At 43.8% G+C, this 16,538-nt stretch overlaps 1 protein-coding gene across 1 annotated transcript in view; it reads left to right on the forward strand.

The window, feature by feature from the left end:
- LAMA5 (laminin subunit alpha 5) overlaps nt 1-16,538 on the forward strand; it is a 195,859-nt gene that overhangs the window by 64,928 nt on the left and 114,393 nt on the right. The window contains exons 3-4 of the mRNA XM_081868208.1: nt 2,823-2,940; nt 14,127-14,245. Of these exons, the coding sequence (XP_081724334.1) occupies nt 2,823-2,940; nt 14,127-14,245 (237 nt within the window). The remainder of the gene's footprint in view (nt 1-2,822; nt 2,941-14,126; nt 14,246-16,538) is intronic.

Here is a 16,538-nt window from a genome sequence, read left to right on the forward strand (position 1 = left end):
TTTCTAATACTTGTTTGGTTATTTTACTTATTTCATGTATGGTTGTTGTCCAGAATAGTTGGGTTTTGGGGCACTCCCACCACATGTGGAGGTATGTGCCTGTGGAGGTGCACCATTTCCAGCATTTTGGTGAGGTTCCTGGATGTATTAGAGCTAATTTTCTTGGTGTTAGGTACCACCTGTAGGTGAGTTTCAGAGTGAGTTCTTTTCATTGATTTACAAAAGTGTGTGCAATGTCTCTCTCTTGTATTTACCCCCCCCCATGTAACATTTTTACAAATCAGTTTCATTTGTTGAGACATTAGGAAGAAAAGGGGGAAGGGGGGGAGCGTTGGGGGGTGAGGTCGGGTGGCAAAGTTTCTATTTTACTTACTATATGTAGTGTTTGGTGTCAGCATTGCTTGTGCAGGTTCTTTGTTGTTCCTTGTGTTCCTTTGGTGGTGAGAGAGGTTGGGGTTGGCCTATGGTGTGGTTATTCATTTGTGGTTGGCTATGGTGGTCTTTGTTTTCATGTGTGAGTGAGGTGGGTGGGTGTTTTGGATCAGGTTAGCCATATTGATTTGTATGCTGTTGGTGGATTTTTGTCGTTGTCTTGTTGGGCTGTGTATGTGATAAAGGCGAGCCATACCGGGGCGAAGGCATCTTCTTCTGTTTGTCCCCATGTCAGTTTCAGTTTATTGGTTAATATTTCTAGTAGGGCTGTTTCCCATACTATTTGGTACCATGGGTCCATGCTTACTCCTGACAGGTCTCTCCAGTGTCTGGCTGTGATGCTTCCGGCTGCTGAGAGTAGGTGGGTTATGAGTTCTTTGTGGTGTAAGTGGGCGTTATTGTCTTGGAAGATGCTTAGTAAGGCCAGTTCTGGGGTGATTTCTAATACTTGTTTGGTTATTTTACTTATTTCATGTATGGTTGTTGTCCAGAATAGTTGGGTTTTGGGGCACTCCCACCACATGTGGAGGTATGTGCCTGTGGAGGTGCACCATTTCCAGCATTTTGGTGAGGTTCCTGGATGTATTAGAGCTAATTTTCTTGGTGTTAGGTACCACCTGTAGGTGAGTTTCAGAGTGAGTTCTTTTCATTGATATGGATTTAAAGGGGGGTTTAGACCATTGAGACCCCAACGTATTTCTGACAGAGCCAGGGTGGGGAACCTATGTGGATATCTGCCAGTTCCTAAGTTGCTCATCCTGTCAGATACTGGTCTTGATTGTCCTCTATAACTGGGACTTTCTTCTGTTTGGGGCTCAAGGTCCATAGGCTTGAATGACACTTTGAAGCATTTGCTTCCCACTGTGTGTGTCCTGCACAATTTAGTTCACTGTGTTGGACTCGAAAACGCACGCCATTGTAAGCATTATATTTCCTCTGTGTGTTGATCTTGCAGCGTTCTTACCAGTAAAAGAAGCTTCCCTCCCAACCCACCCTGCCTTTTAAATATCAGTTTTTGACAGGATGATAAAGTGAAGATTTTTGGAGAGAGCCAGTGCCAGCTTGTGAAGGGAACTTCTGTTGCTGAGTTTGTTTTTTCCTAGTGCTGACATTTTAAAGCTGTACATTTATTTCAGTCTTGGCAAGGACGTGGTTGCATAAATCAGCATTCAAACTAATTGGGAGCAGCTCAAGCGGAATGCTAAGAAGGCCTTATCAGAAGCTACTTGTTGCTCTTGCCTATGGAACTGGCTGGGTGTTTTATAGAGTGCATTCTTTCCTTTCCATCTGTCTGGACTGGCAAATGCAGAATTAACTGCACCAAGGAGTAGCTTATTTCAAGAGCAGGAGTCAACCCTACTACAAATTGATAAGCTGATATACAAGTCTCCAGAAGCAGAGGAAGTGGTTTCTAGAATTCTTCAAGGTTCTAGATGAGATTACTGAAACTTTTTTATTATTTTATGCCTGGCTTGTTGTAGTTCATGATTAAGCCCCCCTGCCTTTACCCCCTTAGCATGCAAATCTAGCTGTGTACGAAATTGCTCTCGCCTTGGTGGTCCACAGTGTTTTGAGTAACTCTGCTGTGTTTTTTCAGGTTTGATTTGTGACTTTTTTTTGCAGGCGGTACTGTTAAGACACTACCTTGTAAGCTTGTTAAACTTTTCAGGGCTCTTGAATAGAAACGCTCTATTTTTTCCTGTTGATTGCTGATTAATAGCTTCCCTAAATTGACCAAGCATCAGTTCCCTTGGGGGAGTGGGGCGGCATTAATTAATTATTTGTTCTTTGGTTGTTGTTCTTTTTGGAAAAATATAAGAGAAAAACAAGAGTTAATTAGCAATTAAGGGCTCGCTCTTTTTCCCTCTCCAGGAAGTGAAACTGGAACTAGGGCAGTCTTAGAATGAGCATTCAGGGGCAAATCAATCTATTACTAATTCACCAGCCCATATCTACAGGAAACAAACAGAGGTTGAACCTGCAACCAAAGGCTTTCAAGTAGCATTAAAGAGGAACTTTGCTGAATGGCAATTACTCATGAGTAGACATTATAGAAGGCAATTTGCCATGAGTCCCAGCGTTTCTGGATAACACAGCAGTATATTAAGTACTTGTGGAATCTCTATTTCAATTCTTCTCCCTGCATTTTATGTAATGAAAATTGCAAACGAATCTTGCAAAATGTCTGAGAAACACCACAAAGGAGGATAAGGCAGTGATACTCACAATCTGGTTTTGATTCATGATTAACATTGAAATAAAAGCTTGGCAAAAGTGTCTTCATCGTATATTCAAAGTGCTGCTCTGTGCATCTGTAACATAATGAAGATTTTGTGCACTGCTTTTTATCTCAGGCTGAAATTCACCTCTGTTTCTTCTTTCTCTCGCAGCTCTTCCATGTGGCCTACGTCCTGATCAAGTTTGCAAATTCCCCTCGCCCTGACCTGTGGGTGCTTGAGCGGTCAACGGATTTTGGACTTACATATGAACCTTGGCAGTACTTTGCCTGTGAGTATGAGAGAAAAGTCGAAGGGATGTGGGAGTGGAGCCACATTCACCAGGGGAGGGGAGCCTCCAGTCTTGGCCTGCCAGGGATACAGGTTGGCCTGCAAGGCCATTTCCCCCAACGGCACCCACCTTGCCCATCAGCTGATGTCTCTTATGATGTCATCTGATGGACAGCAGGGGGTGGACTAAGTTCTGTGTTGGCTGAGTGTGCCAATTCCCGGGGGGGGGGGGAGCAAGGTGTGCAGCCAAACTGAGCAGGATTTAACCCCTGATCATGAGCTATTGAGAGACGTGGGTGGTGCTGTGGGTTAAACCACAGAGCCTAGGGTTTGCTGATCAGAAGGTCGGCGGTTCAAATCCCCGCGACGGGGTGAGCTCCCGTTGCTCAGTCCCTGCTCCTGCCAACCTAGCAGTTCGAAAGCACGTCAAAGTGCAAGTAGATAAATAGGTACCACTCCAGCGGGAAGGTAAACGGTGTTTCCGTGTGCTGCTCTGGTTCGCCAGAAGCAGCTTAGTCATGCTGGCCACATGACCTGGAAGCTGTACGCCGGCTCCCTCGGCCAATAAAGCGAGATGAGCGCCACAACCCCAGAGTCGGCCACGACTGGACCTAATGGTCAGGGGTCCCTTTACCTTTTACATGAGCTATTGGGCTCAGTTTGTCAAGATTCCACAAAACCTCTTCCTGATTCCCTTTGCATTGGAATCCCTTGCTATAACAAAGGCTTCCCCCCTATGTTTCAGTAGGGTTTTTGATGGAGTTTACATTGAAAGCCCTGCTTAAACTGAAGCGAAAGCATTTGTTTTAGCAGCAACTTGTACCTGCTATCATTGTGACACCAGGTGATAGACGGGTGGGCATCCCCACCCACCCGCCACATTTGGCCGACGAGGCTGATCCTAGTAAGGACCTGGCCTGTGGAGCAAAAAAAAAGTTTCCCACCTCTGACCTACTCCAGTGGCCCTGGAGCGAAAAAACAGCCAGCATTTCAGGACGTAGGTAAAGCTCTGTATTATTTCTCCCCTTTGCTTACTTATTTATCATAGTGGTATATAGAATCTGCTGGTTCAATTGAATGACAGTTGATGGAGAACTACAACAGAAGAAGCTAGTGCTTCCAGTTCTTTCTTGTAGACTTACCAGAGGCTTCTGGTTGGCTACTATAGCAAGCAGGCCTGGATGAACCTTTAGTCTGAGCAATCAGGGCTCTTCTTATGTCTATATCCCAACCAGAATGCCCTTGCATCATACAAAATACCTTACTGTACAGTCAGCCAGATTTTCCACATTAACGATCTAGCATCTTGAAAAGGTGCATAGATGAAGGAATTTTGGCAGGTGTAATTTTCCAAATCAACACAGCAGAACTGTGACGTGACAAGTTGCTTCAAGTTCCTTCCTTAACTGTTGTGCAGAAGGTGCAAGATCCCTAAAACAGCTGCTTCTGACCTGGGGTGCAAGGGTTTCAGTGTGTGATAGGCTTTCCTGGAAGAGATTCCTCACCCGGCGCCTCTCAAAGTGGATTTTGGTTGGATCAGGAGGCATGGTTATCAACCCAAACTACCCTCTTGTACAGTGAACTGTTGGTTGTTTCATTTCCTTAAGATAATGTGACTGGTAGTCAGTTGATGGAAGGGTTCAGGCTGGATCAGACCTGCAAAGCCTCTACCTGGGCAGCCATAGGGCCAGGATTCACAAAGGCATTGGTAGGATTGCTGACATTTTTCTCGGATGACTCTTGTGCTTGTAACAACTGCATGACAAACAAAAATGCAGCAGATGGAGTATTTTGTGGCCTGCAGAAACAGGAACAGTGGAGGGAAAGTTACCGTATTTTTTGCTCTATAAGACTCACTGTTTCCCTCCTAAAAAGTAAGGGGGGGATGTGTGTGCGACTTATGGAGCGAATGCAGGCTGCGCAGCTATCCCAGAAGCCAGAACAGCAAGAGGGATTGCTGCTTTCACTGCGCAACGATCCCTCTTGCTGTTCTGGCTTCTGAGATTCAGAATATATTTTTTTCTTGTTTTCCTCCTCCAAAAACGAGGTGCGTCTTGTGGTCTGGTGCGTCTTATAGAGTGAAAAATACGGTACTTGTTGATTTTCTTGCATTATGCAGCTGTTAAAAGCAGAGGCAGCTAGCCAGAAAAAAAAATAGAGGAAATATAAAGTCCTATAAGTACCATCTGGACCTGTTCTGGCAGTTCAAGAGGTAAGGAGGTCTTGCAGCAATTAGTAGGTGAACATGTTGATCAAACAGCTATTAAATCCTCATCTACAGGGACTGGTTGAAAATATGGCAAGCGTATTTGAAACTTGTTCTTGACTTGTGTTCTTCTGCTCAAGAACACACTCTACATACACTTAGCATGCTGTATTTTTTTGGAAATGTATTGTGATGGGATAGTTGGGTGCCTAGTGAAGAATGTGTTTTTCATCACTGCTGACTACTCAGAAAACGTGTAATGATTGAAAAAATGAATTATGTTTTGAGTCTCAAGTGTGTTGTTTTTTTTTTACTTTATTTTTAACGAGGAGACTCAGAATGACTGAGGTCGATAATATCTGCAATATTGCATCCTTTCTGGAATGAGGGAAAGGAATGTTCCCCTGAAGCTAACAACAAAGGGGTTTGTTTGTTTGTTTGTTTGTTTGTTTGAATATACTGCTTGATGGTTAAAAAAACCCTAAACCTCAAGAAGAATAAATGAATAAATTTATTGCAGGTAAAACAGTTGAAAGCTGCAATATGAAATGTTCAAAAAATTAAAATGAGAAATAAACTCAAATAATATTAAAACACACATCAATGTTCTAGATATTGGGGAGGCTTGTCCAAACAACAGGTTTCTAAGCAGGTGCTGGAAAGAATACAGTGAAGATATCTCTCTACCTGATGTCAGCAGGCAGGGAATTCCAAAGTGTAGGTGTTGCCATACTAAAATAATGATTTCTTATCAATGTATTCTGGTTTGTGGAGTTGCCAAGAAAAGGTGTGGGCTAATGGTGCAAATGCAAGTGTAGAAATACAAGCCAAAATATTCCAGGTCCTGCATCTATACAGTGGTACCTCGGGTTACATATGCTTCAGGTTACATACGCTTCAGGTTACAGACTCCGCTAAGCAAGAAACAGTGCTTCAGGTTAAGAACTCTGCTTCAGGATGAGAACAGAAATCATGCCCTGGCGGCGCGGCGGCAGCAGGAGGCCCCATTAACTAAAGTGGCGCTTCAGGTTAAGAACAGTTTCAGGTTAAGAACGGACCTCTGGAACGAATTAAGTATTTAACCCGAGGTATTGTATTCTGATAACAGAAAGAGGGGTCCAGATACGTATAGTGAAGAGCTCATAAGGGAATGGTTTTTCATTGCTCACTCGTTTTATCTGTGTTGTTGTATCCTGGATGTAAAGAGTTTTATATATTTGCTTAAGGAAGTTGCTTTATAGGTTTGGTCCTGACATGATAAGCACCCAGACATTCGCCTTGTCTTTCCTAAATCTCTGCAGTTAAAGATTAGAGCAACCTGCAAGGAGGTTTCTGTGTATCTTTCTGTGGTCTCCAATTGTGATGTTGTCTTCTTCCTGCCTTTTACTTTCCTCATCCATCACTCCTAGCATTTATTGGAAAGCTAACATTTCAGCCAGAAACTCTGTGAAAGCTTGGGGGCATATCCTGACAGGAACAACTCGCCAGTTGTTTCTGAAAGCGGTCACAATTAGGAAGTGCCATTGCTCCTTAGGCAGAAAGAATCATCTTCAATCATTGAGCATCTGGGGGAATAAGAGGGATCCTCAAACTTTGGCTAGCCTTGGTCATGAGCCCAGATTTGTGGTTGCCACAACTCTGCCCTCCCACCAAATCAGGGGAGGGTCAAGAACCTCTCTCTGACCTTCAGAGGTGCGTGGAAAACCTCCAAAGAGCAGCACGAGGGGAGAGAAAATTCCCAGCTCCCCTTCTCAGGGCCAAGCTCTGGAAGATGGAGGGAACTCATATCTTTAGTTGCATATTGCTTTGGAGGTTCTCAAAAAATGCAGTGTGAGATGCCTCCAAGCCTGTCATTCTTGTCCCAGAGGTGATTCTCAGCAAGGCAAGTGTTATGAAGAACTTTGCAGGTCCTTGTGGATTTGGTGGTCTCTGTGATTATGTTAGTCTCTTTTTATCTCTCCTCCCTTCTGATAAGTGATATGGATAAGCAGCAGCAGCAGTAGTAGTAGTACAGTGGTACCTCGGGTTAAGTACTTAATTCATTCTGGAGGTCCATTCTTAACCTGAAACTGTTCTTAACCTGAAGCACCACTTTAGCTAATGGGGCCTCCCGCTGCTGCCGCACATTTGCAACCCTCAGCGTTCACATCCCGCAGCGGTGCTTCTGCACACGTGTGGGTTGTGATTCAGCGCTTCTGCGCATGTGCGACTGCCAAAACCCAGAAGCAACCCATTGCGGTACTTCTGGGTTTAGGTGGGTCCGTAACCTGAAAAAATGCAACCTGAAGCATTTGTATCCCGAGGTATGACTGTATTTTATATTCAGTTTATTTTATTTGAGTGAATGTTTTTCATCGGGGGCAGCTGTAGACATTTTTGCAAAGAATTCAGTCTTCAACAATGGATACAGAACACAGTTTTCAGATAGAAATAACAGTGGGCTCAAAAAACGCTATGCATTTCAAGTACAGTGGTACCTCAGGTTAAGTACTTAATTCGTTCCGGAGGTCCGTACTTAACCTGAAGCTGTTCTTAACCTGAAGCACCACTTTAGCTAATGGGGCCTTCTGCTGCCGCCACGCCGCTGGAGCATGATTTCTGTTCTCATCCTGAAGCAAAGTTCTTAACCCGAGGTACTATTTCTGCGTTAGCGGAGTCTGTAACCTGAAGCGTATGAAACCCGAGGTACCACTGTAATAGTAATACAGTCATACCTCGAGTTGAATGTGCTTTGGGTTGAGTGCGTTCGAGTTGCGCTCCGTGGCAACCCAGAAGTAACGGAGCACATTACTTCCAGGTTTCGCTGCTCACGCATGCGCAGACGCTCAAAATGATGTAATGCGCATGTGCGGGAGCGGCAAAACGTGACCCACGCATGTGCAGACGCATCGTCGCATCTTGCGTTCCGTTCGGGATGCGAATGGGGCTCCAGAACAGATCCCGTTCACATCCCGAGGTACCATTGTAATAGTGTAAGTTCTTAACATTCTTACATCTTGTCACAAGACTTCACGTCTGCTGTGTGAAGTTAAGATTAATACTAGTGTTCCCCCATCACTGTATCTGAATGTCACAAGTATATTAAATTTTGTATTTCAGAATTTTTTTAAGTCTAATGTGCTTCTGAATATCTCACTCATTTTCAGAGTAAGCTGGAGTAGTTAGCTCCCTCCCTCTCTGAACCCATAAGTATCTTTCACAAACACCTTCTTACTTTTGATCACAAGTTTTGCATGCTGTTTGGGCGTATGCTTTGAGTGGCGAGATGGTTCAACGCCTTGTCTTTGTTTTCACTCAGAAGCAGATTTTTCACTTAGCACAGTATCTCTCTTATTTGCACAAAATGGCCCTGTGTGGAGACGCACCCATCTTTGACCTCTGTGGCGCTAAGCCCAGCTGTGTCACTTCTTGGCAGACATTTTTATCTAATTAGTTGGCAGTGCCAAGACCAATTTGGCAGGACCGTAGCTATATCAATTTATTATAGGACATGGGAAGAAGAGGTGAATGTTTTTCTGAAGTCTCGTTTCCTCATTGTTTGTGGTCCCAAGTTGGCTTTGGAAGAGGAGGCTATTTCTGTTTCCTGCAGCCTAGACAATTGGTATTGCCGGCCAGACATTTAGGGCTGTCTGTTGTTCCTCCGGTAGTTCCCTGGGAAAGGGAAATTAAGGAAATTGGACAAGAGAATCTATTTCTAAGTTTGATGTTGCCTGCTGGTTTCCAGAGCAGAATCTGAGACATGCTTTACCAAGGAGCGCCATCTTGTTCTGCAAATATATCATTATGAAGTTCGCAGAGAGCAGCCAAGCTACTCTGAGCATGTCAGGCCCCAGGTTCTCCCGGGAGCCAAAACAGTAATTGGTAGAAGATGTGAGATGATCTTTACTGTGATCTTTTAAACAGAAAAACCTGGTGAAGGAGTGCCTGGAAAGACTATACGGTGAATTATCCCCTTGGGTGTGATTCCATCCCTAATTTCTATGACAGTGTGTATCTGTGAGCTCGTTAGGTTTCCTTTGTGGATAGGAGAACAAGAAGCATGTTTATCTTAAAATGAGTTTCCCTCTCCCAAATAGTAGCGGAATATTTTTATTTAATGACTCACATTTTATTCATTTATTCATTTTCTTCCTGTTTCAAAAAACCTTCTGCAGAAAGATGCCCAAGGGCTATCAGTGGTAGCTAAGGTGGTCCTTTCTCTTCTGTTCACTGTCTCTTAACTCTAGTTTCTTCTTTATGGTCTCTGTGCAGGTGCATTCATTGCATTCTGCACATGTGCAGAGTATAATTAGCCTTCTAGATCTTAAGTCAGTGCATTTTTGGTAGGAGGTACACTCAGAATTGTCTAACACAGGCTTCCTCAACCTCGGCCCTCCAGATGTTTTGAGACTACAATTCCCATCATCCCTGACCACTGGTCCTGCTAGCTAGGGATCATGGCAGCTGTAGGCCAAAAACATAGAATCATAGAATCATAGAGTTGGAAGAGACCACAAGGGCCATCGAGTCCAACTCCCTACCAAGCAGGAAACACTATCAGAGCACTCCTGACATACGGTTGTCAAGCCTCTGCTTAAAGACCTCCAAAGAAGGAGACTCCACCACACTCCTTGGCAGCAAATTCCACTGTTGAACAGCTCTTACTGTCAGGAAGTTCTTCCTAATGTTTAGGTGGAATCTTCTTTCTTGTAGTTTGGAACCATTGCTCCGTGTCCGCTTCTCTGGAGCAGCAGAAAACAACCTTACATCTGGAGGGCCGAGTCTGAGGAAGCCTGGTCTAACATAATAGAGGTGCTTCTATACTTATGGAATATTTCCTGTAGCAATGGGACAAACCCAAATCTAAGGTTACCAAAAGTTTTGGATTATGCTCCTAGGGTGTACAAAGTCTCCATTCAGTTGCAAACCAGTACAGTGGTGCCCCGCAAGACGAATGCCTCGCAAGACAAAAAACCCGCTAGACGAAAGGGTTTTCCGTTTTGGAGGCGCTTCGCAAAACGAATTTCCCTATGGGCTTGCTTTGCAAGACGAAATGTCTTGCGAGTTTTTCCGACTTCCCCCCCCCTTTTCTCCCCTTTTTCTAAGCCACTAAGCCACTTATCTGCTTATCCGCTAAGCTGATAAGCCGCTAAAAGCCGCTAAGCCGCTAATAGCGCTAATCCGCTAAGCCGTCAATGGGCTTGCTTCGCAAGACGAAAAAACCGCTAGACGAAGAGAATCGCGGAACGGATTATTTTCGTCTTGCGAGGCACCACTGTATTGGGTGTCATAGCCAGCAGTTAGCTTGCAAATGAATTTCACATGAGAAAGTCAATCATTTTAAATTGGCATTTTTTTGCTTAGCAATTTAAATCATGATGTTTCACATATTGTGGTGATCCGAAAGGTTTGTTGTGTGTTTGGAAAGAAGAGCCACCCGTCACAACAAAACCCCTCCTCTTCCTCCTCCTCCTCCTCCTCCTCCTCCTCCCCCTCCCCCTCCTCCTCCTCCTCCTCCTCCTCCTCCTCCTCCTCCTTCTTCTTGGATATGGCTCTGCAGACCCCATCAGCCCATGACTTTCCTTGCGCAATTGATAGGTGAACACACATCATTGGCCCAGTGCTCTCCAGCATCTTCCAGTCTCCAGAAACCAGAAGCTTATCTGCCCACCCACCACTCTCCCATTCCGTTCGCTAGCTGTTTCTGCCACAACAGAAGAGTCAAAGGCATTTGTCCTTCCTGCATCCCACCCTCCACTCCTTTCTGCACATTTATTTTCCTCTGCTATCAATTCTTCCCAGGGTGGTCTCCTTTGAAACCGACCACCAAACCTCCCTCTTAGCATGATAGAAGTTTGCATTTCAAAGGGGAACCAGACTTTTATAGAAAGTAACAGAGCCTGACCTTGCATTCTGCAAGCCCCCATTCCACCTGTCGGCCATGGAGCAGTGCCATGTGGCTGCCGGTTGCCAGGTGTATCTGGACACTTAACCAGCATGACTCGCAAGGAGGAGGAGAAAGAATTTGGCATGGTGGGGAGAGTGAGAGTTGGCAGCTGGTTCTCTCGTTGCCTCCTTGGCCGCTGCATTCTCCAGACATTAGTGCCTCTCAAATGCACAGCAACTGAAGTTTCAAAACACTGCTCCAGAAGGATGAGGTACCTCCTGGGCTTTAGCAAAAGTTGTGGCGCTAACTAGATGTGATGTTAATTGTGTATAGTCAAATAATGTGCACTTAAATATATAAGGGTGATTTTCTTCAGGGATGTTTGTGTGTGTTTGTAAGAGTTAAAACCATCCACACCATGACCCTAGTCCTTCTCCCTCTCATTTGCTATTTCAGTTTTTCATGTGCCCGCACACAATTACCCTCAGACCTAGCTGGAACCTCAGTTGCGGATTTTGAGGAAATGCCAGTGGTCACAACATCTCTTTTCAGCCAATTCAGGATATTTTGTTGTGTGAAGCTATACCAGCTACTTATATTAGGCCCTCTAAATCTATGTAGCCTACGCTGAAATGCTGTCTTTCGTGGTGATCACTTTACTTATTTCCCCCCCAATTTTTTTTATTGATTTTCACAAAATTATAAACACACTAACAACTAAACGAACAAACAAAAATCAAACCTTATTAAAACTAATCTTATTAACATTAAGTGACTTCCTCATATCCCCCTGGTTGAATTTCAATGCATATCATTTTAATGGTTTTCCAAATCAAAATTCTTATAAACTTAACTTAATCACTTAACATCATTCTTATTTATTTATTTATACCCCACCCATCTGGCTGGACTTCCCCAGCCACTCTGAGCAGCTATCTTCCATTAAAGAAGCACTGTGGTGTCAGTTTCAAGATTTGGAGGTGGGTGGTGGATGGGGAGTTCGAGGGGCACTGTAGCATGTCTTCCTTAGCGTAGCCATTCTTGGCAGGAATCAAAAGCTCGGTTCCTTCTGCAGCTGTTTCTGGACGGGCCTTGAGGGAGTGGGTTGGGACCTGTGCCTGGGATAGTAAGATTTCCAGCTCCAAATCTGCATGGGGCTTGCATTCTTGTAAAAGCTGCATGGATAAGGGAGACAGGTCCATCTTCCTTTGCACCAGCATGGCAGGTTTTCAGACGCTTTTCAGAGTGCCAACTAATGGCTCTTTTGCAAATGCATAGGAATCATAAGATGAGTCAAGCCATTGGTCCACCTTGCTCATTTCTGTCTACACCAGGGGTCTGCAACCCGCGGCTCCGGAGCCGCATGTGGCTCTTTTACACCTTTGCCGCGGCTCCGGGGCAGATACTAGCGAGGGGAGGAGGCGCATTGTGCGCCCCGACGCTCCCCACTGTGGCGGGCGCTGTACTGGCTGTGACGTCGCATGGGGGCAGTGCGTGCGTTAGTCACGCACCGTCCCGACGTCACCTTCCCGCCCGCCCGCCCGCTACATTGAAAGGGGGCATGTACGCTGGTCACTGTTTTGAAGGGGAGTGAAGAACACACACACACACAATGGTAACTTGTTAATTTAACATTTATTTCTATGAGGATGAATAATTCTGAGGGGTCAAACAAAGAAATAATAAAAAAGTGACAAAAAAGTTATTTTTATAATGACGAGTTTTGCGGCTCCCAGTTTTTTTTTCTTTGGAAACGGGTCCAAGTGGCTCTTTTTGTCTTAAAGGTTGCAGACCCCTGGTCTACACTGTCCGGAAGTGGCTCTCCAGAATTTCACACAGGTACCTGGAGATGCTGGGGATAGTATCTGGTACCTGCTGCATGCAAAGCAGATGCTCTCATTGCATTGCAACCCTTCCCCAAAGCAGCCACCGTTGCACTTTGTAGGATATTCCCTAAACAAATCTCACTGTCTGAGCTTGATTGAGCTTGATTATTGAGGGGAAGTGCGTGGAACAGGTCTCGGTGTTTCAATTTCTGGGAATGGAGTTGAGAGACGACCTAACCTGGGGAGAAAACAGCAAAGACCTGGTGAAGAGAGCACAGCAGAGGTTATATTTTCTGAGAATCCTCCGGAAAAATAATCTCTCAAAAGACCTGTTGGTGGCATTTTACCATTGCACTGTGGAGAGCGTATTCACTTATGGTCTGTGTGTGTGGTTTGGGAGCTGCACGCCCAGGGAAAAAACAATGCTGTCTAGGGTTGTAAAGACTGCAGAGAGAATAATTGGGTGCACTCTTCCCACCTTAGATCAAATCTATGCTGCCAGGTGCCATACGAAAGCTGCAGAGATAACGCAGGATAGTGCGCACCCCAGAAATGATCTCTTTCAGCTTCTGTCTTCTGAAAGAAGGTATAGGGTTATAAAGGCCAGGACTAGCCGCCTGAGAAACAGCCTCTACGCAAATGCAATTCTGGTTCTAAACGCAGCATAAGGGGTTTCTATAGTATAGTGTATTTTAAAATGGGGTTTCAGAGTTTTTAGGGGTTTTTGAATGTTTTATGTAGTTTTTCAATTTCATTGTTCTGCATGGGACTATGACAATAAAGCTATCATATATTGTATATCACTGTGAATCCCTAGTGCTCCATGTCTGTTTTCTGCGTTTGTCCTATCTTATGCTGGAGAGCTGGTGTCGTGTCCTATCAAAGAAATCAGGGAGTTCTTTTTTATACTTGCCTCTGCCACAAACTCACTAGGTAGCCTTAGGCAAGCCACTCTTCCTCAGCCTCAGGAATTATAGAATCGTAGAATTGTAGAGTTGGAAGGGACCCTGAGAGTCCTCTAGTTCAGCCCCCTGCAATGCAGGAAACTCAGCCAAATCATCCATGACAGATGGCATCTAACCTCTGCTTTAAAAACCCCAAAGGAAGGTTTTCAAATATACTAATATTGGAAGATAATATTGATCTGCTTTACAGGGATGACATGAGGATTACACTCAAGTAGATGAAGCGCTTTGAATATTTGGAAGTTCTAATACAATTGCAGAATATTATTAATATTTCATTTCACACAACTAAAATGTTCACCTCTTGACTTCTCTGCTCAATAGCTTCCAAGAGAGATTGTATAGAGAAATTTGGCCTGAGGACTCTGGAACGGATAACCAAAGACGATGACGCCATCTGCACCACTGAATACTCCCGAATTGTCCCCTTGGAGAACGGCGAGGTAAACTCTTTAATTTTTTGTCTGGCTGTGCATCAAAGCAGTGATGTGGGTTCTATTTTTCCCCTGTGCTTAATTTTTCTGCAAAAAAAAAAAAAAAAAAAAAAAATCTGCTTTGTAAGTTCAATAGTAACTATGAATGGATTTGACAAGCATAGCAGTTTGAAACTTTTTAGCATTCTATAATAAATACGAGTAAAATGAGCATGCTTAATTTGATCTATGACACCAGAAACTATGCAAACTGACAATTTTCAGGTGCAAATTAGCCTAATTTTTGTAGGATTTCTCCGCCCCCCCCCAAAAAAACCCACATCACCCAGTTCAAGTCCTGTATTTAAAATGATCAATGCTGAATTAACATAAGGTATGAAGGATACCCCCCAGGTTTCCATATGTTGATGTTTCTGAGAGCATGAACCTGTAGACAGAGTGTTGAATATTATTACTGGGTAACCTCGGACAAACCTATCTATACTATTGGAATTATAGAGTGGGAATAAAATGACTTGCCTTACAGGGTTGTTGTGATATCAAAGAGATGTCAAAGAGAGAAACAACTACCAGACTTTTAGAAGACATCTGAAGGCAGCCCTGCTTAGGGAAGCTTTTAATGTTTGACACACTATTGTATTTTCATATTTTGTTGGAAGCCGCCCAACAAAATATGAAACCCAGCCAGATGGGTGGGGTAATAATAATAATAATAATAATAATAATAATAATAATAATAATAATTTGTTGTTGTTGTTGTTATTCATGGGGGGGGGGAAGGCACTTCAAATAAAGAACTGTATAGAGCCTTACAAGCCATTGTAAGTTCTGTCTAGCCTTTGGTTTCTAAATCTCCTTCAAGCATTAGCTGTGCCTTTCCAAACCATATTCTGTGGCCATGAGACATAGAAATTATTTAAAAAAATGAAAGATTGGATTTTTGGGATCTCAAACGCTGTACCGTCTGTCCAATTCCATTCTTGCCCAGAAGAGTCATGGAAATGGAAGATAGGCTCTGCGGTGATATTCCTTTCTCTTGGGAGATAAGCAAGCTGTCGCCCTGTCCAGTGAACTTTACCTTTCTGAATGTTTCTTGAGTTATCCAAAGCTGATAATAGGCCATGGGATATTGCGCCTGGGAAACTCTGGCACATCCTGTTGCTAAATTCTGCTGTAATCTTGAGTCATGCTGGCGGAACTCCTCCAGCTGTGCCGATGCTGTGTTCCAGGACAGAAACTCTGCTGCAATTGGTAAAGGGTTGCGGTGGGGTGTAAAGAGTTCATTCAACCACAGACATGCTTGTCCTCAAAGCATTCTGTTTAAGCAGGAGGAGGGGCCGATTTATTGCAGGGGGGGAGGGACACAAGGTCTGGGAACGCAAGGAAGTGCAGAATTATTTTGGTTAATTTTTACCAAAGGGATTAATTCAATTTTTTAAGGGCATGTTTGCATTTTTCAGCACTGGGTGAAATAATAAAGAGAGATTTGATTAGCAGCTGCTCAGATTGGAATGGAGTGCAGCTCAGTTGAAACAGATTCATCCATGTATGGGATTTTGTTCGTTGCAGCTAAGGTCTCTGTTGCCTTGTGCCTAAAGATGCCTTATTCATTCCCCACATACCCTCTGAGATACCTTGCATTTGTGACAATGGCAGAATGTTTAAATGAAGAAATCCAGAATTGTATGTGATATTGGCATGACATGTTAAGTTTGCCATATCGAATGCTGAAGTGGATTACAGCTGAGATTTTTTTTCATTGCTTGGCGACATGGTGTATGTTGAATTGAATCCCTTTGGAATGAATTAGTGGGTCTTAAATCCTGACTAAGTTATCGCACTGATCTCAATAAGAATGTAAGAACATAAGAACCCTGTGGCATCAGACCAAAAGTCCTATGGACAGCTCACAAGCAGGACCACAGTCCAACAGTGCTCTTACCACTTGTGATTCCCTCTAGCTGCTGTTCAGAGGAATACCACCTCCAACAATTGAGATATCACATAGCCATCATGGTTAGTAGCCATTGACAGCAAATGTGAACCTTCAGCTAACTTAGCTTGGATCAACCTGGTTATACCAACCCCACTTACTTTTCAATGGCAAGCTATAACTGACTGGTCAGTTTACTCTTCTGTAGTTTGTACGTTCCTATTTTGTGTGCAGGAGTCAAGTTGATAATTGCTTACATTATTGAAAGACAATTTACAGAGAACCAGTGATATCTTTTGATACGAATGTTAGATCTAGACCTGGAAAGCTTTTGACATTTCAGTTGAGCCACGAGCATGGCGTTCCATG

Source organism: Podarcis erhardii, assembly GCF_964252035.2.
Source record: "Podarcis erhardii genome assembly, chromosome: 6".
In the NCBI taxonomy this organism is placed as follows: Eukaryota; Metazoa; Chordata; class Lepidosauria; order Squamata; family Lacertidae; genus Podarcis; species Podarcis erhardii.